The sequence below is a fragment of the Heteronotia binoei genome, chromosome 21, assembly GCF_032191835.1.
Source record: "Heteronotia binoei isolate CCM8104 ecotype False Entrance Well chromosome 21, APGP_CSIRO_Hbin_v1, whole genome shotgun sequence".
In the NCBI taxonomy this organism is placed as follows: Eukaryota; Metazoa; Chordata; class Lepidosauria; order Squamata; family Gekkonidae; genus Heteronotia; species Heteronotia binoei.
In genome coordinates, this window is record NC_083243.1 from 198231033 (window position 1) to 198258406 (window position 27374).

At 39.3% G+C, this 27374-nt stretch overlaps 1 protein-coding gene across 2 annotated transcripts in view; it reads left to right on the forward strand.

Moving 5' to 3' along the window:
- DPP10 (dipeptidyl peptidase like 10) overlaps positions 1-17114 on the forward strand; it is a 512154-nt gene extending 495040 nt beyond the window's left edge. For both annotated transcript variants that reach the window (XM_060262084.1, XM_060262085.1), the window contains one exon: positions 16449-17114. In XM_060262084.1, coding sequence (XP_060118067.1) covers positions 16449-16586 — 138 coding nt within the window. In that variant the 3' untranslated portion in view covers positions 16587-17114. The remainder of the gene's footprint in view (positions 1-16448) is intronic.
- Positions 17115-27374: the final 10260 nt, after the last annotated feature.

Genomic DNA, 27374 nt, shown 5'->3' on the forward strand with positions numbered 1-27374 from the left:
GCCCTGAGACACTTAGGTGAGAAGGGCGGGGTATAAATCTTAATATAAATAAAATAAATAAATAAAAATCATGCAGGGGGACTGGGACTACCGCCTGGCAGCCTTCCTGTTCCACAACAGGATTACCGCCAACCCCGCAACAGGGTCGAGCCCCGCGGAACTACTCATGGGGAGGAAACTGATAACTAGGCTGGACAGGCTGCACCCAGACCGGGCTACAGACGTCCGCAATTCCCCCGAAGTTAGGGAAGCAGCGAGGGGGTTCTTGTTAGAGAATTTTGCACGCAGCAGAAGACACTGAAGAAGAGGGACAGGCAAACACAGGAATTAATAGACAAGAGAAACAACTGTATTCAATGGTAGAATATATTACCAGGATAGTATCCAATATTCAGAGTCGTTGCCAGGCCAAGGTCATACACAGTAATCAGTACACACTTCAGTAGATAACAGTATACACCAGTAAGTATACACAGCACGATCCAAGCACAGTAGCATAGGATCCAACACCAGCAGTGTTTGCTGCCACCCAGACAGTGAGCCTCTCAGTACCCACAATCCTTACAGGCAGACAGAGCAGGCTCACTGTGCTTCCCTAAATACACATATCAATCATGCAAGATCACCAGAGGTTGCATCAGCTCTGTGAGTCAGCACAAAGCCTAATTTCAGGTGAGGTCATTTCACCTTACCTCAGTAACATGTAACAGCTGGGCCATGATGCAGCATGACTCAGCATGACATTGCAGAAGCAACATTACTATTACTAAGATGGAGTCAGACAGCCATTTTAGGACTGAGTTCCAACAGTTCTTCCCAGGCGACCCGGTGTATGCAAAGAACTTTGCAAGCGGCTCAGAGTGGGTAGCAGGCCGGGCACTGCGGGTGACGGGGTCCCGATCGTACGAGGTGTTGACAGAGGGGGGCCAGATCCTAAGGAGGCACATAGACCAGCTGCGCCGCCACACTGTGCAGGAGGAGCCAACAGGGGCTGGGGAAGTAGCGAGTGGGAACGAGCCAGCAACGGAACCACCTGAAGCGGCCCCGCCAGCGCCGACCCTGCCAACATATGATTCCCCGAGGCCGGCTGACCCAGAACCGCCACCAGAGGTGGCCTGCCAGCCGCCGGAAGAGAATCGCCAAGAGGAGAGCCCCTCTGCGGGGGCCACCCCAACGCCCCAAGCGACCCCAAGGCGATCAACCCGGGGACGCCGGGCCCCAGCCTACTTGCAGGATTATGTGACTTGAACTAGGGGGGGAGGAGTGTAGTGTATTGTGCTTTAGTAAAGCAGCATGCGGCCATGCAGCAGGGGCGACCAGGGGGAATCCCCCGGTCACTCGGTGCAGCGTGCTAAAGGACTCCACCAATCAAGATCTGTGGTGGGAAGTTTGACTGGCCAGAATTGGACTGGGCCAGCTGGGGGGCCATTCCAGGCTGAGTGTATATAAAGCGGGTCCCGGCCCGCGTTGCCCCGTTCTGTGATGTACCATCCAATAAAGCATGTTGCCTTCGGCACGTCTCGTCTCTGAGCACATTACAAAAAGAAAAGAGGTTTGGCAATTTTTATTTCTTTTTTTTAAATTAATTTTTTATTATTATTAATAATAATTATTATTATTTTAATAATATTATTAATGACAAACTAAACCCACAAATGCTTTCTGCTTTCTGCTGCAGGAGGTGGAAGGATGCTGTTTGTATAAATTACTGTGGATGGGAAGAAAATTTTACTAGCAAATATTTATGCACTTAATGAACATCAAGATAATTTCTTTAAGAAACATGAAATCTTTGATTATTTGCATTATTGTTTAATTGGAGACTTTAATGCGGTTCTGAATTAAGATAGGGATAGAAAAATTCCAAACCAAACTAAGTCCAAAGGTCTGGTCTTACGTATTACTTTCTTGAAAATAACTGAAGAGTTTGGTTTGGTATATGCCTTGAGAACAAGATTTCCAACTTCAAGAGACTTTATATTTTATTCCTGCAGACATCAATCATGGTCAAGGATAGACATGTGTTGGATGTCTATTGGACTAATGAAAGAACTAGACAAAATAGAAATTCACCCAAGAGTTCTCTCAGATCATAGCCCATTAACTTTGAAGCTGAAGATAGCCCCAAGGAAGATAAAGATTTCCTTCAGAATGCCAAAAAGCAAAACATAACCCAGGAAGTAAAGATACAAATTGTATGGGATGCAAGTAAAGCTTTTTTTAGAGGCTTAGCAATTGGAGATATGACAAAACAAAAGAAAGAGAGATCTTAAAAGTTTCAAGACTTAACTTGGCAACTGAAGACCAATGAAAATGAACTTAAACTGTTCCCTACTAAGTTGGAATTAATAAATAAAATAAAGATTCTACAACATAAAGTCAACCTCATCTTGGTGGAAGTGATGGAAAGGAAATTGAAATTTGCCAAAACAAAACTTTTTTGAAAATGCCAACAAATCTGGAAGTTGGCTTGCCTACGAATTAAGGAAAGGAAATGCCAAGAGGACCATCAAAGTGTTGAAAGGAGAAGATAACATAGTAAAGAATAATAGAGATGAGATAAAAAATATGTTTGAACAATTTTATAAAGGTCTGTTTAAATATTTGAAGACATTTAAATCCGCACAAGAGAACTGTATTAAACAGAATACTTTGAAAAGTTTTACTGTGGAGCAGAGGAATAATAACTTATAATAACTTTTTATTTCTATCCCGCCCTCCCCGCCAAGGCAGGCTCAGGGCGGCTCACAACATAAAATACATTATACATCAAGTTATACTTATAAAATCATGGTTAAAACAAATTACAGATTATTAAAATTAACATTTATGGTGCTATAAACATTAGATCTTCAGTAGAATTCAGTAACTAAAAGCATTTTCAGCGGCAGGAAGATTCTGAATGATCCTATAACAATGCAAGAATCATGGAGACGATTAGTGCTCAAAAGAAAGGAAAAGAAAGGAAAAGAAAGGAAAAACACCGGGCCCTGTGGGTTTACAGCAGAATTTTGCAAGGCATTTGAAGTTTCTTTAACCCTTCCATTTAAACTTCTTCTAGACAACATATGTGTAGTAGCTCAGATTCCACTCTCTTGGCAAGAAGCAAATATTTCTATGATCCCTAAAGAAGGTGTTGACTTAAATGAAATAAGAAATTATAGACTTTTAATGTGGATTATAAAATCTTTGCAGTAATCTTGGCTCAACGTCTTAAGAAAGTCTTATCAGAGATCAACTGGATCGAGGCAGCTCGGCAGTATTGCTGCTGCTAGACCTATCGGCTGCGTTCGATATGGTCGACCATCGGCTGCTGACCCGCCGCCTCGCCGACGCAGGAATTCGGGGGCTAGCCCTACAATGGCTCTCCTCCTTCCTGGAAGGTCGGGGACAAAGGGTGGCAATTGGGGGGGAGCTGTCTCAGAGACACCCACTTCATTGTGGGGTGCCTCAGGGAGCAGTTCTCTCCCCTATGTTGTTTAACATCTTTATGCGCCCCCTTGTCCAGATTGTACGGAGGTATGGGCTGGGTTGCCATCAGTATGCAGATGACACCCAGCTCTATCTATTGATGGACGGCCAGGCTGGCGATGTCCCAATAAACCTGGACTGGGCGTTGCAAGCCGTGGCTGACTGGCTCAGGCTGAGCGGGCTGAAGTTGAATCCAGCGAAGACTGAGGTCCTTTGCGTGGGCCGCGGCAGACCGGGAGGGGAGATCACGCTACCTGCTTTTGACGGTGCGCCACTGATACCAGTGCGCAAAGTCAAGAGCCTGGGAGTGCTACTGGAATCCTCCTTGTCAATGGAGGCCCAGATAGCTGCCACTGCTAGATCTGCCTTCTTTCACCTCAAGAGGGTGAGGCAGTTGGCTCCCTTCTTGGAGCGCAGCGACCTAGCAACTGTGATCCACGCAACTGTCACCTCGAGACTAGACCAAGAGAGGCTCGATTGAAGACAACCAGGGAGCAAGCCTTCTCAGCAATGGCCCCTCGATGGTGGAATCATCTACCAGAGATGGTACGAGCCCTGCGGGACTTGAATCAATTCCGCAGGGCTTGCAAAACATTTCTTTTCCAGCTTGCCTTCGAAACAGAACCTGGCTAAACTGAAGTGTGGCCATCCAGCCATCTTGTGGATATTATGACCCATAGTAATTTAGCACCTATTTTATCTATTTTAATTAACTTATTTATTATGTAATTGATTATTTAAAATTGTTGTTGTATTGTATTGTTTTATTGAACCATGGAATTCCATGCCTGTGAGCCGCCCTGAGCCCGCCTTTGGCGGGGGAGGGCGGGATATAAGAATAAATGTATTATTATTATTATTATTATTATTATTATTATTATTATTATTATTATTATTATTATTATTATTATTATTATTATTATTATTCAAGATCAGGCCAGCTTTTAACCAGAAAGATATTTAAAAGACAATGTTAGAACAATTTGTGACATTTTGGAATATTATGAGATCCATTCCGAGAAGAAACTAGCATTAATCTTTTTGGATGCAGTGAATGTCAGCATATGCTTGCTAGTACGACTTCAGGCTGGAGTCTAATGCAACTGACAGTTCCTGACAGCTTCCCTTAGCAGGTGCAAACCGGTTCTGTCCATAGGACTTGTGCTTAAGCAGAATGACTCAGCACTGTGTGCTGATTGGTGGTTGTATATAGCCATGTGTATATAACTGAGGAGAGTCTGTATAGTGTATCCTCTGCTATTGTATGTATTATCTGGCGAAGCACTTTGGTCCAGTGTATACCAGGACAACTATAACTTGTACATCTGTAAATAAATGTATATAGATTAGCACAAGTCAGTGTGCTGTATATTCTTAAGCCCCTTGAACCCAGAGCATACCAGTGAATACGCCAACAGGGCTATGGGCCCAGCACACTTCCGCTGCGCCATGCTCTGGAGGTTCTGAGGAAGACTGAACTGCTGAGGTGACCTGGGATTGAGTGGAAGTCTGCAGCTGCCGCTTCTGAAGCTGAGGAGGTTGACGTGCTCAGCCAGGCTCCTGATAACAGCATGGAGGACAGGAGTGATTCTGAGGACCAACTGCCAGACGAAGACGACAGCATGGCTCAGGCTCTGACTGCTCTGCTCATGCCAATTATAATGTGTGGGCTCTTCACATGGAACATTATCTGAGGCGTGAAGGTCTGTGGATGTATGTCGATGCTCCCCCAGACCCTTCAGCTGATGGAGATGATGTCAAGGATGAAAAGGCTCTTGTGAGCATCATTTTGAGTGTGGCAGATGATCAGCTTGTGCATGTATATGGCAAGTCAAAGGCTAAACAGGTGTGGGACAGTCTAAAGGCTGTGTATATGCAAAGCACAGCTGGGTCTCTGATAACAATTACCCATCACATGTATTGGACTGTAATGAGACAGGGGGAGGGCTCATTTAAGGGCTCATTTAAACTCTTTGGCTGATTGCTTTCAGCAGCTGGAGCAGCGTGAAAAAACTGTTCCAGAAAAAGATAAAGTGTTTATCATTCTTTCCCTGTCTGTGGATTACAATATGCTTATAACATCACTGGAATCTTCAGAAGCTAACAAACTAACCTTGGCTTACGTTACTGGACGACTGCAAGAAGAGGAAGACAGGCAGAGGGAGTTGCTTTCCAATGTGGAGGAGGCAACAGGGGCCAGCTGTGAAACTGGCAAAGCAAAGTGTAAAAAGCATGGAGAGGCATCTCAAATTGCTCTAAGAGTACGTAAATGTTTTTGCTGTGGCTCTACAAAGCACCTGAGACGAGTGTGCCCAGAATGGAAGAAGAGAGGCACGACTCACAACTCTTCAAACGGCCAGAAGGCCACATTGGTGGTCACGGATGTGGCTGCTGCACATGGAACATGGATTTTGGATTCTGGAGCATCTCAGAACTTTTGCAGAGGTGAACTTTTGCTTCAAGACATTCGTTCCTCACCATTACAACATGAGAGTCTGGCTGATGGCAGGAACTTTGCTGTACAGTGTCAGGGCAGTGTTACATTCCCAGCACTGCAACGCACCTTTAAAGGTTGCTGTGTGTTCCTTCTCTGGAAAACAATTTACTGAGTGTGCTGGCTTTGGACAAAGCTGGTTTTATCAAGACTTTTGCCAGCAACTAATAATGAAAGGTAGCCAGGTGTTTGCTGTGGGAAGGTTGCAAAACAATGTTTATGTTGTAGAAAACTCATCTGTGAGGGCACAATTGGTAACAAACCACAAACCTCATAACAATTGTGTGCAGTTGCTCCACTGAAGGCTGGGGCATGCCAGTTTTAACACCATAAACAAAACACTTGCTATTGTGGGGCATGAGAGAGTTAAAGAATGTAAAGAATTCCTTGATCGTGATGTGTGCAAACGCACAAAATCAAAAGCATTCCCAGTTGCCAGGAAAAGTGATAGTGTCTGCTAAACCGTTAGCCTTAGTACATGCAGATGTGATAGGACCTTTCCCCAAAAGCCACTCTAATAAGAGGTTTGCCCTAATTTCAGTTGATGATTGTTCCAGGTTCTCATGGCTATCAGACTGGAATGAAGGTATACAGGTTTGCTTCTGTTCTCAAACAGAAGTCTAAGGTGTTCACAACTATAAAATATTGGGCACACAAGGTACAGAAACAATTGGGTGAGATATGTGCTTTGCAGACAGACATGGAAGGTGAATTCATGTCTTCTGAATTTCACAAATGGTTGCAAACTCAAGGCATAACTCATAGATTGGCAAATGTGTCAACACCGCAGAAGAATGGTGTGGTTGAAAGAAAGGGGGGAGTTCTGCAGAATATGATGCAGTCTATGCTTACCGATGCTGGTTTATCAATCACTTACTGGGTTGAAGCATTGAAAGCTGCATGCTATATATGCAACAGAATTTGGACCAAGTCCATAGATAGCATTCCTTATAAGGTGTTATACAACAAAAAACCCACTTTGGGATATTTAAGAATTTTTGGCACAAAAGCATGGGTGAATGTTCCTTTAAACCAGAGAAGGAAAGGGGGTGCTTGCTCTAAGAAACTGATATTTTTAGGCTATCAGACGGGAATGAAGGTATACAGGTTTGCTAATGAGCATCAAACACTGAGCTTTAGCAAGTCTGCCAATTTTTGTGAAGACCAGAATTGGCACAAAGTGCATGCTAACGAATTGCCTTCACAGGTCACACTCCCCTTATCAGAGAAAACTTCGCCAAGTGTAAAACAAGAGATAGTGTCTCTTAGGCAACAGGCCTCTGAGGGTGAACAGAGTGTGCAAAAAGTAGCTAGAGTGTCTACCAGAAGTACTAAAGGTATACCTCCAGGCAGGTTTGGGTATGATATCACCACTGTAAACCATGTTTATATAAGAGAACCAAAGAGTTACCAGGAAATGTTAACTTTACCTGAGTCAGAAAAGCAAGCTTGGCAGACTGCCATGCAAGAACATGATTCTCTTACTGAAAATGAAGTTTACACTAACTGATTTGCCTGCTAACAAAAATGTAATCAGTTGCCGCTGGGTATACAAACTAAAAGCCTTACCGGACGGTGGGCTACAAAGAAAAGCCAGGCTAGTAGCAAGGGGGTTTTCCCAAATAGGAAGTTAGGATTATGACAAAGTATTTGCCCCTATGGTCAACTCTGATACGCTGAAAACAGCATTGTGCAAGGCTGGGATTGATAAGATGCAGGTGCATCATTTTGACTTCACGACTTTGTATCTAAATTGATGAACAGCTCTACATGGAACAAATCCCAAGGCTGGAAAGTACTAATAAAAAACTTTGTGTGGAAACTAAACAAAGCCTTGTATGGCTTAAAACAGGTGCCAGAGCATGGAAGCAATGACTGCAATGAGGGTATTGAAGTATCTCAACAGTACTGTTCTCTAAGTGTTTGAAGGTGGACAGATTTGTATCTGTGAAACAAAGGCTGGGACTCACCACCTGAGTCTTAGGGGGAGTGTCAGCATATGCTTGCTAGTAAGACTTCAGGCTGGAGTCTAATGCAACTGACAGTTCCTGATCTATGACAGTTCCTGACAGCTTCCCTTAGCAGGTGCAAACCAGTTCTGTCCAGAGGACTTGTGCTTAAGCAGAATGACTCAGCACTGTGTGCTGATTGGTGCTTATATATAGCCATGTGTATATAACCTCTTGAACCCAGAGCATAACAGTGAATACGCCGACAGAGAAAGCATTTGATAATGTCAATTGGCAATTTATGTCATCACAGTTGAAGAAAATGGACTGTGGAGATGAGTTTTTGAGAATGATCCAAGCTATCCCTACCAAAGTGCTAAAATCATAATGAATGGTTACCTCACTAACTCACTGGAGATCCAAAAAGGAACAAGACAAGGCTGCCCCTTGTCTCCTCTTCTATTTATTCCCACCTTGGAAATGTTGAATAACCAAATTAGAGAAGATGAAATTATTACAAGAATGGTGATTAAAGGTGAAAGTTTTAAACTATGAGCTTTTGTGGATGACCTGGTATTTATACTAGAGAATCTATTGAATTTTTAATTGAAAAATTAGAAAATTTGGAGAAGTGGCTGGCTTGAAAATCAATTATCAAAAAACCAAAATTCATAACAAAAATATGACAAAAGACCAAAAAAAGTTCAAAGTATTTTACTGTTGTAGCCATAGGCCATAACAACCCAGCAACCCTCCCAAAGTATACAGTTTAAGTTTAGCCATAAAAATTAAAACTTTAAAAAACCATAGTAAAATACAGAACTATGAACAAGATTTAAAACATAAATAATATAATAATGTGACAGAATGAGACTATAGAAAAAAGGTAGTCCCTTGTGCAAGCACCAGTCATTTCCGACTCCGGGGTGATGTGGCATCATGATGTTTTCATGGCAGACTTTTTAATGGGGTTTGTCATTGCCTTCCCCAGTCATCTACACTTTCCCCCCAGCAAACTGGGTACTCAGTTTACTGAGCCCTGTGGTGCAGAGTGTTAAAGCTGCAGTATTGCAGTCCTAAGCTCTGCTCACAACCTGAGTTCGATCCCCCGGTGAAAGCTGGGTTTTCAGGTAGCCGGCTCCAGGTTGACTCAGCCTTCCATCCTTCCGAGGTCAGTAAAATGAGTACCCATCTTGCTGGGGGGAAAGTGTAGATGACTGTGGAAGGCAATGGCAAACCACCCCGTAAAAAGTCTGCCACGAAAATGTTGTGAAAGCAACGTCACCCCAGAGTTGGAAATGACTGGTGCTTGCACAGGAGACCTTTCCTTTTTCCTTTCCTTGCCATTGCCTTCCCCAGTCATCTACACTTTCCCCCCAGAAAACCAGGTACTCATTTTACCGACTTCGGAAGGATGGAAGGCTGAGTCAACCTCGAGCTGGCTATCTGAACCCAGCTTCTGCTGGGATCGAACTCAAGTCATGAGCAGAGCTTAGGGCTGCAGTACTGCAGCTTTACCACTCTGCACCACAAGGCTCTTGAATGAGACTATAACTTGGCCAAAATTCTTGTATGGGTGGCTTTGGTTATTTTCTTCCTTATTTTTGTTGCTAAAAAGATGAAAGTAGCCACCTTAAGGGTAACATCTGGAATGGCATCAGCCAATAAAAATGTAATACATTTCTCTCCTGATTTAAACTTTGAGAAATTGATTCAGCAGTTTATTTCAAATGGGCCCATAGGATGGACAGGATAGAATACAATGAGCAATATCTTCTATCTGATTGGTTCCACAGGAACAGAGACACTAGTCTACAGTTACTTTTTGAAATCTACCCTGAAGGTACAAGGATGGCATGGATTGGAAACGGGCTTGGGTAAATGTTTTTCTTAGAGGGGCATTTGAGAGGCCAGCAAGATAGCAGGAAAAGAATTTATTTTTCTTGAACTGGGAATACCAGACAGAGAATTTAGTTTGATGTATCAGATTGATGTCAAGAAGAGTGTCCTTTTCAAAAATCCAGTCCTGCAGTTTACTTGGGTCCCAGCCTATTACCAACTTTAAAGAGGGTAAAGAGTATATTTGTAAAATGGGAGGAACTAATTTGGACCACACATTCATATTGCTGAAGTACTGAAAACTGTATTTTACCAGGTCTGGAATACTACTAAGCTTCTTACAGTATTTTAATAGTATCAAGTGGGCTCTAGAAGTGATTGAGGGCAAACCAACTTCTATACCACATTGAACTTTTACAAAGAAAATCAGGTTTCTTCTCTGAAAAGGTCAAATATGTAATGAACAAATGCAGCAATCTGAGGGTTGATAATTATGAAAAGTTGTTGAAAGAAATTAAAAAGGATCTTAAAACTTGGAAATAATTAAATATTTCTTTAATGGGAAGAATTGCCACTCTTAAAATGAATTTTTTACCAAAATTGCTCTTTCTATTTTAAACTATTCTAGTATTGTTACCAAAACCATTTTTCAAGAATTAAATAAATTAACAACATCATTTATCTGGCAAAAAGCCTAGAATAAAACTGAAGGCTCTACAAGATGCTAAAGAAAGGGCTGGATTAGCATTGCTAGATTGGCAAATGTATTATAGAGCATGTGTACTTACCTGGGTGAGAGACTGGGTTCTTCTTAAAGACAAAAGACTATTAATATTGAAAGGCCATGACCTGACTATGAGCCAGAACGCATATTTGTGGTATCAGAAAATTGAAGGATATAGTTATTTTAAGAATCATCTAATAAGAAAATCTCTTTACATGGCTTAGGCATGACTAAAACCACAAATATTTCAAAATATACCTATTTGGGTCTCACCAATAGAAGCCTTCACCAGTCCATATACATGGTCTCAAGATAAACCATGAAGATACAATGACCTTTTGAAAGAAAATGCTATCCTGAAATCTAAGGAGGAATTGGAATTCCAGGGGGTCATTTTGAACTGGTGGCAAAGAGCACAAATTGAATCTAAATGTATCAGAGATAAGGGCATTGGTTTTGTTCTTGAACAAAATATATTTGACAAGATAATGTTTGGTCCTAATGAGAAAATGATTTTAAAAAAATACTCTGTACTAATGCAAATGAAAATGCAAGATGAAATTGTAAAGGATTGTATGGTTAAATGAGTATAAAATCTGGGTTACAATATTGATTTGGATGTCTGGAAAAATGTATGGAAATATAACATCAAAATGACAAGATCTGTTACCTTTAAAGAAAATATGTATAAAATGTTTTATAAGTGGTATTTGACCCCTGATAAATTGTCTAAGATGTATGGAAATATGTCTAACAAATGTTGAAATGTAACAGCCATAAAGGCACATTTTACCATATGTGGTGGCTTTGTGAATGGGTGAAAAGATATTGGGAAATGTTAAATGTTCATGAAATGTTAAAACATACTGAAGACCCAGATTTAATTAAAATCAGAACTATTTTTTGAATATTTTCCAAAAAGAGCATTCAAAAGAAATAAAACACTTGATGGTGCATATTATCACTGCACCTAGACTTTTATTAGCAAAAAGCTGGAAACATTCAGTTATTCCAAGAAAACAAGAACTAATTGACAAAACATTAGAAACAACTGAAGTGGACAAACTTTCATCTTTTTTGAAGGAGAAATTGGTCCATTGTGTAAAATGTCAATGGGCGATTTCCCACACAGCTTACCGAGGAGTGAAGTCCCTCCTCACCACGCAGCGTTTGCTCAGATTTCCCACCAACTGCTCCACGGATTCAGGAAGTGCCGCACCTTTTGCGTTGCTAATGTAAACTAGGGTTTTAGCGATTTCCATTTGAGACGCAAAAGGTGCGGCACTTTCTGAATCCGCGGAGCAGTTGGTGGGAAATCCGAGCAGACGCTGCACGGTGAGGAGGGACTTCGCTCCACGGTAAGCTGTGTGGGAAATCGCCCAATGAATCTAGATAGGCCAGATTATCTCCATGCTAGGAAGTGAATGGGACTGTTTCCTGAGGGAAACCAGCTTGCTCTAAGAAGTTGGAAATTTGAGATGGAAAAGGAGCAAATGAGTTTTTGCATCTATCCCACATCCAAAACAATACAATTAAGATATGATCAGAAAGGGTAATGCCATCTTTATGGACTGGATGATGAAGAGTGTTAAAGTTAATTCTCAGATGACCATTGTGCCATACAGACTGATTCAAGGAGCGTTGTCAATTTTTAAGTAGTTCTAATTGAGACAAATAGGGAGTATTCTAAAAAGGGAAATCATTTCTGGAAGAATAAAAGTCTTAGTTATTCCATTTCTTTACAGTATCAGAAATTATTTTATTCAACTCTGAAAAGTTATGTTTGATGAAATCTTGAAGACTCAATGCTATGTTTATTTCAAGGTATTTCCAACAAGATTTGACCTACTGATAAGAATAATGGTCTTTAACATAACCTTGGAATGGTTTTATATTTTGATAAAATTATTGGGTAAAGGCTTATCGAGGTCAGGAGTGTCAAACTTATTTGTTAAGAGGGCCAGATCTGACACAAATGGGACTTTGTGGGGCCAGGCCATGTGTGTTATAAAATACAATACCAGGTAGCAGATATATAAACTTCATAAAGGATGCAGGCAAGCTCAATTAAATATATATATTTTCAACTTAAAATACAAACATGCTTAAAACTCTTGCAATGTTTTGTTTAAAATGGAATGTGGGAGAACAGTGGGATTTGGCAATGTAATTGGCCCTGCGGGACCTTGTTCAATTCCGCAGGGCCTGTAAGACAGCCCTCTTCCGGCTGGCTTACAACTAACCAGCACTGAAACTTGAAACTGAGTGTAGTTGCAAGACCACCATATGTCTCGAATGTTTTAAGTACATAACTATGTGAATGTTTAGATTTTAATTATGTAAATTTTAATTATGTAAATTGTGGAATGTCTAATTTTTATGCATAATTTTATATTTTTATGTCAGATTTTATATGTTGTAAGCCACCCTGAGCCACCTGGTGAAAAGGGCGGGATATAAATCACAAATAAATAAATAAAATTTAAAAAACAAAATATGAAGAAAAAGCACAAGGACAAGCATGAAGGACAAATATGAAGAAAAAGCACAAGATGAACATTTTGCCAAGAATAATGTATTTGTTTCAAACTATTCCGATTGTGAAAGACAGTAAACAATTTAATAAATGGCAAAGGAAGATCTCAGAATCTGTATGGGCTGGGGAAAAACCAAGGATCAAGATGAAAATTTTAACAGATGCTAAAGAGAGAGGAGGATTTTAGCTTCCAGATTTAAGGTTATATCATGATGCAGTTTGTTTGGCATGGATAAAGGATTGGGTGATGTTGTTAAATAAAAAACTTTTAATGCTAGAAGCTCATGGAAATAAATTTGGCTGGCATGCTCATATATATTATGGGGGGGGGGGATGTTATTTTTTCTCACCATTATATCAGAAATAATTTGTTGAATACATGGATAAAGTACAAGAAATATGGTGATGAAAGAAAGCCATTATGGATAGTTCCAGCAGAAGTAAAAATAACTGTTGAATCTGATGAAGAGAGAGAGTTATCATATAACCAATTACTAAAGATTCAAGGAGATAAAATTGAATTAAAATCTGCTGAAGAGCTGAACAATAAGTATGACTGGTTTCAAATGCAACAAATAAAAAGTTTGATGGATACCGACATTAAATCTGAAGGAATTAGACACGAACAAACAGAAATGGAAAAGGTTCTGCTTGGAGATAACGAAAAATTAATATCGAAAATATATAAGTTATTGTTGAAATGGTCTACAGAAGAAGAAGTAGTAAAATCTCAAATGATTAAATGGGCAATTAATGTAAATAAGGAAATAGAGATGGACACATGGGAATATCTTTGGAAGAACTCTATAGGAATATCAACATGTCAGAGTATTAAAGAGAATTGTTTCAAGATGATGGTATATGATTCCTAAAAATTGGCAAAGATGAGTAAAAAGATGTCGGATAGATGTTGGAAATGTAAGAAACATGAAGGTTCTTTTCATCATATGTGGTGGACATGTGAAAGAGTGAAAAAGTTCTGGCAGATGATACAACAAGAAATATCTAAGATTCTGGGATATGACTTCAAGAAAGTAGCAGAGACTTTTTTGTTGGGATTACAAATGGAAAAATTTCCAAAAGAAGATAGAACTTTAATTTGATACTTGCTCTCAGCTGCTAGGACCTTGTATGCGCAGTTGTGGAAGCAAGAAAAAATACCAGAGAAATGGGATTGGATTCTGAAAGTTTTATCATGGAGTGAGATGGATAAACTAACAAGAACTCTAAGAGACTATGATTTGGAAGTGTTTAAAAGGGAGTGGAAGAAATTTAGAGGTTATGTAGAGAAAGAATGGAACGTAAAAAGACATTGGACAATTTTTTAGCAATGAGTATAGATAAAGGTAGAATATGAATTTAGATTGTTATAGTTAAAGGTACCTTTATAAGTGAACTTTAAGTATATAACTTCAGCGGGAGTCTAGAAACGGAGGGAGGGGGGATTAGAAAATATCATATGGGTTAGGGATAGAGTTGATTTAAATGGATACTGTTACCATATGCTATCAATAAAATTGTTTAAATGCAAAAAGTTCTGAGCTACTGCTTACATTAGTTTGCTCTGGGGTCATTTTTTGTGAGCTAGGACAAAAATGTGCGTCAGAGGCTAAAAACTGTGAGCTAGCTCACTTTAACTCAGTTAGAACTGTTGCCAAGCTATCAAAGTTTGAATTCCCCAAAAAGAAGCTGGAGTTTTTGGGCACTATACTGGTTTGAAAATCAAAGTTTAAGATGTGATTTTAATTTTATGAGTTTTAGCGTTGCCTGATGCTCTCATTTTATGTTGATGTAAAAGCATTAATTTTAAAAAGTCTAATACAAAATTAATTCTTTTGCCATATCTTCTGTTTTGATTTTTGATTTTTTCAAAGTAAAGGGGAGTGCAGAAGGAAAAAAGGAGGAAACAAATAATTTTCAAATTTTTGAATAGTTACATACAATAGGTAAAATCAAGTAAAATCAACTGTTTTTTGTAAAAATACAATTCACATGTGAGAGCAGATATTAAAACATCAAATATTTTGAAGTGAGTTCTCTCTTTAAAAGAATAGATAAAAATTTTCTTGGTTGCAATATTCTATTGACAGTATTCTATTGACAATATTCTATTGACAATAAAAAACTGAAAATCTTTTACAGTCAGAAAAATTATTGTACTAAATTTAAACCATCTTGAAAAATCTAGATCACACAGAACGCCGGTGTTCACGGCTTGGAATTCTAATGCCGCTATAATGTATTCAGCACTATATAATGGTTTTAATAATTTCGAATTGTAATACGTTTTTAAACTGGAAATGTAAATTATGGTTTTATATATTTTATTTGTTTAATTGTGTAGATACTGTGAGCCGCCCTGAGTCCGCTTGCGGAGAGGGCGGGATATAAATCAAATGTAATAAATAATAATAATAATAATAATAATAATAATAATAATAATAATAATAATAATAAATAGATATTGTTGTAATAATTTAATAGTTTCAAATGTAAGAGCAGATAATAATACATTATTACAGTATTTCTCTCTTTGCAAGAATAATCAAGAACTTCCTTAGTTGCAGTATCCTATTAACAACCAAAAGGTTACATCTCTTACAATTGGATCAATTTTAATGCCATGTTGAAACCATCCTAAGAGCCTGGGACCCAGGAGTGTCGAACTCATTTGTCATGAAGGCCAGATATGACATAAATGAAACCTTACTGGGCTGGGCCATGTTAGGCCTGGCCATGAGTGTACATAGTTAAGATTAGATAGCAGAGATACAAACTTTATAAAGGACACAGACAAACACAATAAGATTTTAAAAAACTCTTAAATTAAAACATGCTTAAAACATTAGCACTTGTTGGTCTTAAAGGTGTTTTCTTTATATTTCTCCCATGAGATCCAGGAAACTGGGCAAAGAAAGCTCTGGCTCTTTCCTTCCTTCCCCAGGGAACCAGAAGGGGAGGAGCCTCAGCCAATAGAAGAAAGAGAGGCTTGGCTCAGTAGCTGAACTATGTGACTGAGAGAGCCTGGCAAAGCAAGCTTTGCCTCCCACCCCTTCCTCCCAAGGGAGGAGCCTCATCCAATGGAGAAAATAGAGGTTTTGCTTTGTAGCATCTGGGCAATTGAGTAAGCCTTGCAAAGCAAGCTGTGATGCAGAAGGAATCAAGAGAGAGGGAGAAGGAAGCAGATGATAGCCAGTTGCTCAGGGCTCTGATAGGAGCCCTCTGGGGGCTTGATTTGACCTCTGGGCTGCAGGTTTGACACCCCTGGCCTAGATATTGTCTTAAACATTTAACAATTTCTATGTCTTATTCTTACATGTTGGTAGAATACTGAGTACTAAAAAGAATTATAACTTTAATCAATACCTTCATCATCTCTGATGTAATATTCAAACTTCTGTCATATCTTTAAGGTCTATTTATTTCTTCACCTAGATCTATCCAGATGAAGATCATTACATCACATCAGAGAAGAGTAAATATCATCTTTATAGCACAATCATCCGCTTCTTTAGTGCTTGTTTAAAGGAGGAAGCACCAATTTTACCACAGGAACCAGAAGAAGATGAATAAGGAAACTTTTTTGTACAGAACTGAGGAGATTTACACTGAGGCTTACTAAAACCATAAAGAAGAGTGACTATAAGAGAACAGATTCTACAGAAGCCCAAAGATGGCTAAAGGACATACCAGTGGAACAGCACATTTTGTAACAATGAGCTAATAAACTGGGATATGCATAGACAATAATTCAGAATACACAAGTCCAAACGCATTCCCAAGGACAAAACCTTTATGGATTGCAGTTTCTTGAAAGAAATTAATTTTGCATAAGAGTAGGGTTAGTGCATGTTGATTCTGTTAAGATTCACTGTTTTTTTTTAAAATATATATATAGCTGCTCCATTTTAAAAAAATTAAAATGTGCCTCACTCCTGGACTTTGGCATAATGGACACAACCTGTCATAAGATTAAGTCCACTAATATTTAAATGGGAGAGCTGCAATCTAACACTTGTAACTTTATAAGAAGTGCAATTCTTTCACTGTCAAGCATAAAAATATTGAGTTAATAATAGAAATGGCTTTTGTTATGGTTTACACGGGAAAATCAGGTGAATCAGCTACCAAGTATACATATTACTTTGGTATTTTGTCCCCATCCCATTTCAGTATTCACTATAATTCCTGCATCTACTGTAAACCAGTAAAGCAAAATTTTAGTAGTACACTCTTGGACATTATGTATATACACAAGACTCCCTTAGCAGAAAATGTGTGTGTGCTTGAAGAGTTTTTTCCCTCAAGCCATACTTATAGCTACTGTATGTTTAATATCAAGAACAGCAGTAATTCCATGTTGCAAAGTTGTATCTTTTAGTTTACTAAGAAATGTTTGGGATTATGTTTTTCATTTGTATTGTTTACAGTAGTTGATAGTTTGCTGGTTATAGTCTAATTTTAGAATATGCTACTTTATCACAAGTAAATTAGATACATGGGTATTAAGTTACAGTTTCAGACAAAGAAATTTTATTAACAATGTAATGCCATTTTGTAATAATTTATTCTTACAATGATGAAACATTTCATGAAGTCGGTTCTTGCCTTTTCTTCTGCAGATAGACTGAGATTCCATTCTGATGTCTACTGACAGCACATCACGGAAGAGTCTGTCAGTTTTCATTTGGCCCATTAAGTCTGCTACAAGGAACATATGCCAAATGTTGTCCATCTGATAGAGAAATGTATTTATTTATTATTTTTGCTCTTGACCATTTTTATTAATACTTTCTTGTTTGAATGAAACCATAGGATTCCCTCCCACAAATATTAAAACAATTAAATTCAGCATTCACATTTCTTGTACAGAGAGTTTACCCTGCTTGTAAGCAAAAAATTTGTGCATTCTCTTTAGCCAAAGTGAATCATTTTAAGTTTCATTGATTAAACTGGCACTAATTCAGCTTTAAGGGAAAAGTGGTGGTGATGTGCCATTGAGTCTTTCTGATTTATGGAGAGCCAGTTTGGTGTAGTGGATAAGTGTGAGAACTTTTATCTGGGAGAACCAGGTTTGATTCTCCACTTCTCCACTTGCAGCTACTGAAATGGCCTTGGGTCAACCATAGCTCTCGCAGAAGTTGTCCTTGAAATTGCAGCTTCTGCGAGAGCTCTCTCAGCCCCACCTACCTCACGGGGTGTTTGTTGTGGGGGAAGAAGGTAAAGGAGATTGTGGCCACTATGAGACTCTGAGGTTGCAATCACACATGCTAAATAATGCAGTTTCAACCCACTTTAAATCCACTTTCAAACTAGGTTTTATCAGTTTACACAGTAAAATCCAGTTGGAAAGTGCATTGAAAGTGGATTGAAACGGCATTATTTAGCGTGTGTGATCACAGCCTATGATTTTGAGTGAAGGGTGGGATATAAATCCAATATCATCATCTTGATTTGGAATCTGGTAGCTTAAGTGTTTTCCTGCTGCTGTCAGTGGAATTTAATGGTGCTTTTTTGTCCAATGTGTTGTTATCATTAACCTTTTTTAATTAATATTTTTCTTTGTTTAATTTGTTCAGTAAGAAATGAACCTTTTGGACATGCAGACATACTGTTTAAAGAAGTGTAATCTTAGTAGAAAACATTTCAAACTTTATTTTGAACATCTGAAATTTGAATATTGCTTGCATCAAGTGAAATATTGAGGTGCCATGAAAAGAAGACGCGTCCTTCACGAACAATGACAAAGAAAGGAGACAGATGCTTTCAAAGTTTCTTTTCCAAACATACTGAAAATGGATCAATATTAATTGCAGTAGTGCACATAGTGATTAACCCATAATATGTAAAGCTTCTTGTTTGTTGAAAAGACAGTTGCTACATAGTATACCATATCTGAAACTTTCACATTTCCAAATGCAGTTTATAACATAAACTGAGGAGAGGAGCAAGGAGACCTGCTTATGAGGGGAAAGTCCTGATATGTTAGTATCCTTGGGTATGCAAAACTTGGCTGTCTTAGTTTATGACATAAACTGAGGAGAGGAACAAGGAGATCTGCTTATGAAGGGAAAGTCTTGATATGCTAGTACAAACCTTTGGGTATGCAAGACTTGACTGTCTCTGGTCTTGCATCCAAAGCATAATTGATAAAACCAATCCAATTCAATCCCAATAACTTTAATGGCATAGAAATAAAAAGTACAGCGTGGCAAATTCACATAGAGTTTCAGTTATAAAAACCAGTCAAACATCAAGAAGGGGAGCTAGTCTTTTGCTTCCTGATTGTTATGGCAGCCAAAAGATATTTTGCAACTAGGCTTGTGATATGCGAACATCGGCCAGATAGAAGAAAGAAAACTAACTTCACCTCAGATCATCCATAAAGGTTAGACAGGATAGGTTTGAATATACAGTCCCGTACTTCCCCATAAAAATCACAGTGAAGTAAGACATGGGCAACTGTTTTGAGGTGCCTTCCATTACATGGGCAAAATCTTTCCTGATAAGGGATGTTGGCAAACCTCCAAGACAGTACCATTGAGGGTAAAACATTGAGTCTTGCTAATATAAAGGAGTGGCGTAACTGGGGTGACGTAAACTGAGAAAGGTAGGCAGCAGGCAGCCCATAATCTGGAAAGATACCAAATGCTAAAGGGGAACAAGTTTTATGTTCAGAGGAACAAAGAGACTGTTTCTCAATATCTAAAATCCTCTTTTTCAGAATTCCAAATACCTGAGTTTCACTTAGCATGCAGAGGTTGTCCAGGGAGACACCTTTAGAATGTATTTTCTTCTGGATCCAACTATACCAATTAGAAACAAAGAAATCTGCTAGCATCATATGGCTATAACTAGCAGGGTCTGCCCTAAAGTGTAGGCGTAGCCAAAACTTTATGGTTAGTAGCCATGCCCTGGTCTCGAACATATGGGTTCCAGTCTCTAGGCACATTTCAGCATAGCTAACACAGTTGGGGACCCCCCAAATATGGCGTAAAAACGCCTGAATTTGTTCAAGTTGGGAACTGAAGGCGCAAACCTAAATGGGGATCCTATATATCCTGAGAAACTGTTTTGGCATTAAAAACATGAATGCAGGTAGGACAAATTGGTTGCCCTTTTTGTAAAAAACCCCCTAACCACTGCAGACAAGCTACACCTTGCTGAAATGATCGCTTGCTTATGTTGTACTGTCCAGTTATGATTGTATTGGAAGAAAACCCCCAAGTATTTAAAAGATTTCACCTGTTCAATATTATTTCCCTTTAGGCACCAGCTTTGTGATTTCCAGGACTTTGAAAATACCATAATTTTGTATTTTGTATAGTTTATAGACAGGGAATTTGTCTCACAGTGGGAAGTATAGGTGAGTAGCAGAAGCCTGAAGCCCTTCTGTGAGCGTGACAATACAGCTGTGTCTTCAGCATAAAGCAATATAGGGATAACATATGGCCCAAGTTTGGGGGAGTGACCAGCAATAGCATTTAGGGAGTAGACCAGATCATTCAGGAATAAGTTGAACAGATAAGGGGCTAGAATACAGCCCTGTTTGACTCCCCGATTGGAAATTCTTTGGTATTAACGAACCTAGGCTGTTATACCACACTTGACAGCTATTAAGGGAATACATTTTACGGATAAGAAAAAGAAGGCATTTGTCCAGATCCGTGATGTCCAGTTTATTCCAGAGAAGGTCCCTAGGGATAGAGTTAAACAGCCCTTTTACATCAAGGCAGGCCGCAAACAGCTTTCTCCCCCTTGTACCACTGTATTTCTCTATCGGATGGTTAAGAGTTATGCAATGGTCCAGTGTAGACTTGCCGGAGCAAAATCCAATCTGTTCCCTACTTGGGGATTTTGCTCTTGCATCCATAAAGTAAGTTTTCCCAAGAGATGTCTCATGTATAATTTGTCTGCTATGTCAAGCAGACTAATTGGGTGGTAGTTCTCTGGTGCTTGTGGGTCACTCTTCTTGTAAATTGGGACCACTATGGAATTTGTCCATGATTCAGGCATGGTTCCTGTTTTATCAATCACTGTGAAGAGAGTCGCCAGAGGAGAAGCCCACCAGTCAGGATTGTTTGTAAATAGTTCTGGTGGGAGACCATCTGCTAGGAGACTCCTGGCTGTTTGAAGAGGAGCTGCCAGGTAAGCTCATTCTGTCCAATGTAGTAGAGTTGGACTGGAGCCCTAGAAGTACAGCCTGCAGTAGCAGCGGCCAGCAGTCATTAACAGCAATAAAATAAAGTAAAATAAAATACAGCTATGTATGATAATGCTTTTAAGTTGTTTTCATCTGCAATTAATTTAAACTTGTAAGTAATCCAAGAAGAAAAAAATACACTATGCTTATCTATGCATTAAAAGCTGTATGACTCACATCAGGGATTCTGTGACATGACTCATGATGTTTGATGAACCATGATGTTTTCATAATTTAGAAGCATATTTGTCCAACACAATAGGTGAAATAAAAATTGATGGCTTGTTGAAAGAAATGGGGGGAAAGTCCCACTGCTATAAGATGTGAGGGGGATCCGACTGTGACATCTGTCACCCCACTGATCACCAGGGTTAATTTGGCTGATCTGGCTGACTAGGCAGGTGTCCCTGAGTGTCCCTCCCAAAGCTGTGTGCTCAGTGGAAGAGGACAGCCATCCCAGATAAAAGCAGTATACTGTTCTTTGCTCAGGGGTATACAACAGCTGCGCTGTCCTGCTAGAACCTCCGAACAAGCTCAAAATACACCTGTAACAAGAAAGCTGGAGCAACTGGAGTGGAAGATTCATCTTACATTTGTCCAAACGTGGAACGTCTTCCCACCCACATAGCTTAAAAATGTATTTTGCTATAACCTATTATATGGTCCAAATTCCTTTTAGCAATCAGGTCATAGCCTGCAGCTGGATTTAGTTTCCAGAAGATACAGCTATGTATGATAATGCTGTTAAATTGTTTTAATCTGCAATTAATTTAAATTTGTAAGTAATCCAAGAAGAAGAAAACACACTATGCTTATCTATGCATTAAAACCTATATGACTCACATCAGGGGTTCTGTGACATGACAGTGTGTGAAGTGTGTGTGGCTCTTTTGACACCAAGGAGCTTTCCTGTTTGAGGCTCCTCTCTCTCTAGAGGTAACCAGAAGAATTCAATCTCTCGCAACAGTTTCCCTCAAACTGGCTGCTGCTTCACATATCTGCTTTCTAGGACTGAACACTCTGAGCGACCATCTCAACTAACTGCCTCCCCCACAAAAAAAAATTCCTGAAAATTCTAAGCAGCCTGACTTCACAGCTGTTAGTCATGTGACCTAGCAGCTCTTTTGATTCCTTGCTGCTCAGCTAAAAGTCTTGCAGTCTGTCACAAACTCACTCCCCGAATACACCCTAGGAGATTTGCCACTGACTGTAATGGACCCAGATATATTTGGTATTCCCAAATATTTACAGAATTCCCATACTGGTATTGGTATTAAAAAATACTGGTAAATACAGATACTTTTCAGGTCCAATATATCCAAATCCAAATAAAACCCAATTTTTTTCTTGCACACCTCTAGCTGTAATATGGTGTTACATCTGATTATTATTAGATCCAGGTGGGCAGCCGTGTTGGCCTGAAGCAGTTGAGCAAAGCAGGAGTCAAGGTGCAATAAAACTTTGTTGGTCTTAAAGGTGCGCCTTGACTCCTGCTTTGTTCATCTGATTATTCTTGTAAGTGGTGAAGCCAAGATCCAGGGTTCTCACAGCAAGAGCTGCAAATGATTCCACTGAAGCTCCAGGATATTATAATATATTGAAATGAACACTACAATACTGGAAACTTTTCTAGAGCAAGAGAGAATCCATGTAAATTACAAAATGCCCAAAAGGAATCCTATTGCACTACATTTGCTGACATCCTACTGTATCTTGTGCTAAGCTCATATATGCAAAATCACTGTCAGCTTCCAATTTTTTTCATCTGGATCCTATTTATAAACAGAAGCTCTGGTGCTGTGTAAAATGGTTTTCAATACAACTTTCTCAGTGGCATCTTCTCTGTCCACATTTAGGTGCATCTAAATCTATTGAAAACATATACAAGTGTTCATAACGTTATGCTGGATTATTGATAAGACACACCATGAAGGCATCCAAATGCACTAACGCCAATCATTTTGGTATTAAAATCATTATTGATAGAATCTACCAATGGAATCTGGACAGGCTTTTGTCAGTTATAGATGTCATCTATGTTACGCTCAAAGTGATTTTATTAATGAAGAGCCAAAGACACAGTCTTCTCAGTTTTAAAAGACATTTTGTTTCCTAAAATATTAAGGGAAAAAAAGTGGCATGGAATATTTTTACTGTTTCCTAGTGAGAACCAAATTTCTTGTAGTAAAGCACCATCTGATGGATATATTGAAAACTGCAGCACTTATTTTGTTAAATTGATAATACATGTTTTGTTTCTCTGCTTTTTCATTTCTGATATTTTAATATTTGGAAACCTTAGTTAGATTGTCAGTGATATAAGCCTATTTGTGCTTTGCTGCATATTTTATAAGCCACCTTGAGTCTCTACCTAGGGAGAAAAAAGGTAGTAATATTTGAAATTAATATCACTTCACAAATTCTGCAGATACACCAAGCTATTCTACATAGCCAATATTTGGCAAATGCCAGAACAATTCGTTTTGTCACAAGTTCCTATATTCCAGTGTTACACTTTCTTCTAAACTGCTCTTTTCAATAAACTGTTCATGGACTGCTGTGCTTCATATGCTGTCTCCATGTGTCTCGTTTCACCGCTCTCTGAGTTTCTGATGGCAGAAGAACACAGGGATGGGAGATGGACCAAGACTGAAGTCATGTGACCAAACCTTTCTGCTCTTATCAACAACTATAAAAAGTTGCAAATTTCTCTTTGAGTTTCCAGGAGTTTTTTCAAAAGTATTTGCATGTGGAATGTGTCATTGTTGTGGAATTAGGGCTGGATTGAGTCTCAGTCCTCTTCGAAACCTCTGCTATTTCCATTTCTGTAGTAATTAGCTTTTATAGTTGAAACTTTGGTTCTGTTTCCCAGGAGGCTTTAGAACATTTTGGTATAGATAACACTGTACATGCTCTTGCCTTACATGACTTTTTGCTTTTTGGAATGTTTATATACTATCAAATTCTAAATAGGGTATCAGAACATAGCTTTCTGGATTCTCTGAGTCACCCTAGCTTTCCCTGACTTTTCTTGTCCTCCCTGACCCCAAGAGATAAAAAGAAAGGACTGAGCTTTATTATGTACATCAGGTGTATGTCAGATGCTTAGCAACAGACTTGCTGACAGTTACATTAGCTCCTAAGTATGGGGGAAGGTACTTAATGTGTAAATTTAGTCTTATTTGTGATTGTTTTGGCCAACCACCCTGTGCTTTGGGTCTTTACAGAATATCCAGGGATATATCCTTGCAACACACTCTAATTGGGTATTTTATCCATTTGATTAGGGTTTTATGCTGTATATCAGATTCTTATATGTTTAAAGGATTTTACATTTGGGTTTGAAGCAGGCAATGGCAAACCACCTCTGAATCATCTCTTGCCTAAAAAAAAAGTCTATCTCACCACCTATTGGTGTATAATGCTAAAGAGTAGTGTGTAAAGAGGAAGGAAAAGATTTTAAATGAATAAACTCGCTATTATTTGCATTAGAACAAAGCAGGAGTCAAGTTGCACTTTTAAAACCAACAAAGTTTTATTCAGAATGTAAGCTTTTGTGTGCTAGAAGCACACTTCATCAGACAATAGGATGGAATGGCAAACAGTCCTTAATATAGAGAAAGTGGGCAGTGAATTAGTATGCAAATCATGGAGATGTTTTTTAGCATATTAAAAGGATCACAATCTGGGGCCTGGTGTTTGTTAGTTTGTGCTGACTAGGCTGCAACAACAAGAAGGCAATAAAAGTTGGAATAGCAGATTGATATCTATGTCATTAGGTGTGAAGTGCAATAAATAAGAGTCTGTTGTAATGTTAGCTCTGGGTTTAAAATGAGGGCATAGGTTTCTCAGAGGTTGATTTAAACATGTAACACACGTATAAACATCATTCTAGTTTGACATTAGAAAAAAAAGAATACATTAAAATAAAGTGGAAAATGGGTTAGCATATGTAATGAGATAAGCGGCCAATATCTCTTATTTGAGTATGTCAATGTAAAAAAACATTATTCTGATACACTATTCTAAAAGAGAAATACATTGGAATATTGTGGATATATAGCTATACTTGGTGAAAGTGGGTTTAGTATATGTAATGAAATAAAAAAAACCCAATATCCCTGTTCAGTCCTGGGGAGGTGTTTCATAATAATTTGTAATTCAACAATTTCTCTCTCCATTCTGTTCTTGAAGTTTCTTTGCAGCAAAACAGCAACTTTGAGGTCATCCATGTTCTGGAAGGTTAAAATGTTCTCCTATGGGTTTCTCAGTTTTGTGATTCCTGATGTCAGATTTGTGTCCATTTATACTTTGTTGTATGGTTTGCCCTTTTTGCCCTATGTAGAAAACTGAAGGGCACTGTTGGCATTTAATGGCATATATAAAGTTGGAAGATGAACAAGTGAATGAGCCTGAGATGGTGTAGTTAATGCTGATTGTGTTGTCTGGGTGTATGTGGCAGCAAAGTTGGCACTTGGGTTTATTGCAAGCTCTGGTACCGGTGTCCATGCTCAAATGAGTTGTTGTGTTGTTGTATGTGAGGAGTTGTTTGAGATTAGGGGGCTGTCTGTGTGCAAGAAAAGGTTTACCCCCTCCCAAGTGCTTTTGAAAGAGCTGTCACTATCCAATAGAGGTTGTAAGTTGTTGATGATACGTTGAACTGTTTTCAGTTTAGAGTTGTGTGTGACCACTAGTGGTGTTCTGTTGTTGTCTTTTTGGGGTCTGTCTTGTAACAGGTTTTCTCTAGGTATCATTCTGGTTTTGTTAATCTGTTTCCTGACTTGATCATGCGGGTACTTTACTTCCAAAAAGATTTTTGTAGATCCCTCAGGTGAGAATCCCTATCAGTAGGGTTGGAGCAAATGCAGTTATAGCATAAAGGTCTTAAAGGTGCAACTTGACTCCTGCTTTGTTCTACTGCTTCAAACCAACATGTCTGCCCATCTGGATCTATTATCTGCACTGTTCAAATACAGAAAAAGAATAACTCACAGGTTTGCTGAGTACCAAATTCCAGTTGGTAAGCAAGGAGAAGTAATTCAATCCAAAATTTAACTGTTCCAGAAGTCAGGGAAAGCAAGGTCTTTCAGTTCAAAGTCAAAGTTTTCCAGGAGTCAAGACTCAAGCATGGTAGGATCAGTGGCTTAGCATCTGTCATACACAGTGCATCCATGCCTAATAGCCTCTTTTGGTTGGGTTTTATAACTTCAAAACTAAAGGCCATGATTGCAGCCAGCTGCTCAGGAGTAATCCTGCAACTACTCCACTTTATCATCACTGAGCAGCTGGCATCAGGCCAGGAGGTGTGCACTCTGTCTTCTTTTTTTAGTTCTGCTCCTGTTCTTCATCTACTGCACTCTAAGGGTGCAGCAGATACTAGTGGGCTGGAAATGGTTAACTGAGGTTCACCAACTAAATTGGGGCTTGAGGGTGTTAGTGGCTCTATACCAGCTGTTGGCTGTGTATCCTGATCAGCTGGCATCTCATTTTCTTGCTGGTCAGCTTCTGTTAATTCAGGGCTGGCTACATGAGGCTCCTCTTCTCCTGATAAGTCCTCTTCTTCTGAGACATCCTTACTAGTGCTCAGCCCTGACTGATCCATGACAAACTCCAAACAAGTACATTAAGGGCGTTTTCGCACTCACCTTCAGCCGGCGCGACCCCCCTCTTCACCGCGCAGGATCTGCGCGGATTTTGCACTAAATGCCGCAGAGCAGCCTTTTGCGCCGGAAACTCCCGGCGCAAAAGCCACTCAAACGTAAACCGCCAAAAAGCAGTTTCCGTTTGTGCGGCTTTTGTGACGGGAGTTTCCGGCTCTTCCGGCTGCTCCGCGGCATTTAGTGCGAAATCCGCGCAGATCCTGCGCGGTGAAGAGGGGGGTCGCGCCGGCTGAACGTGAGTGCGAAAACGCCCTAAGAGATATAGGAAAAGCCACTTTGCAGGATTCTAATGCAAACACTTCAATGCTTTCCAAAAAGTCCAAGAGGTAAAAGTGGTTTATTTGTTGATAACTATAATTTACTTAGTGGGTAAACTTAGCTAGAGTGGCTACAAGGAACATACAAACTCTTGGTCATCTGAACTCTTGTTTCTCCCTGAAGGAATGTTGATATATTAATTTTTATCCTTGAGACATGATTAAAACTTACCATGAACAC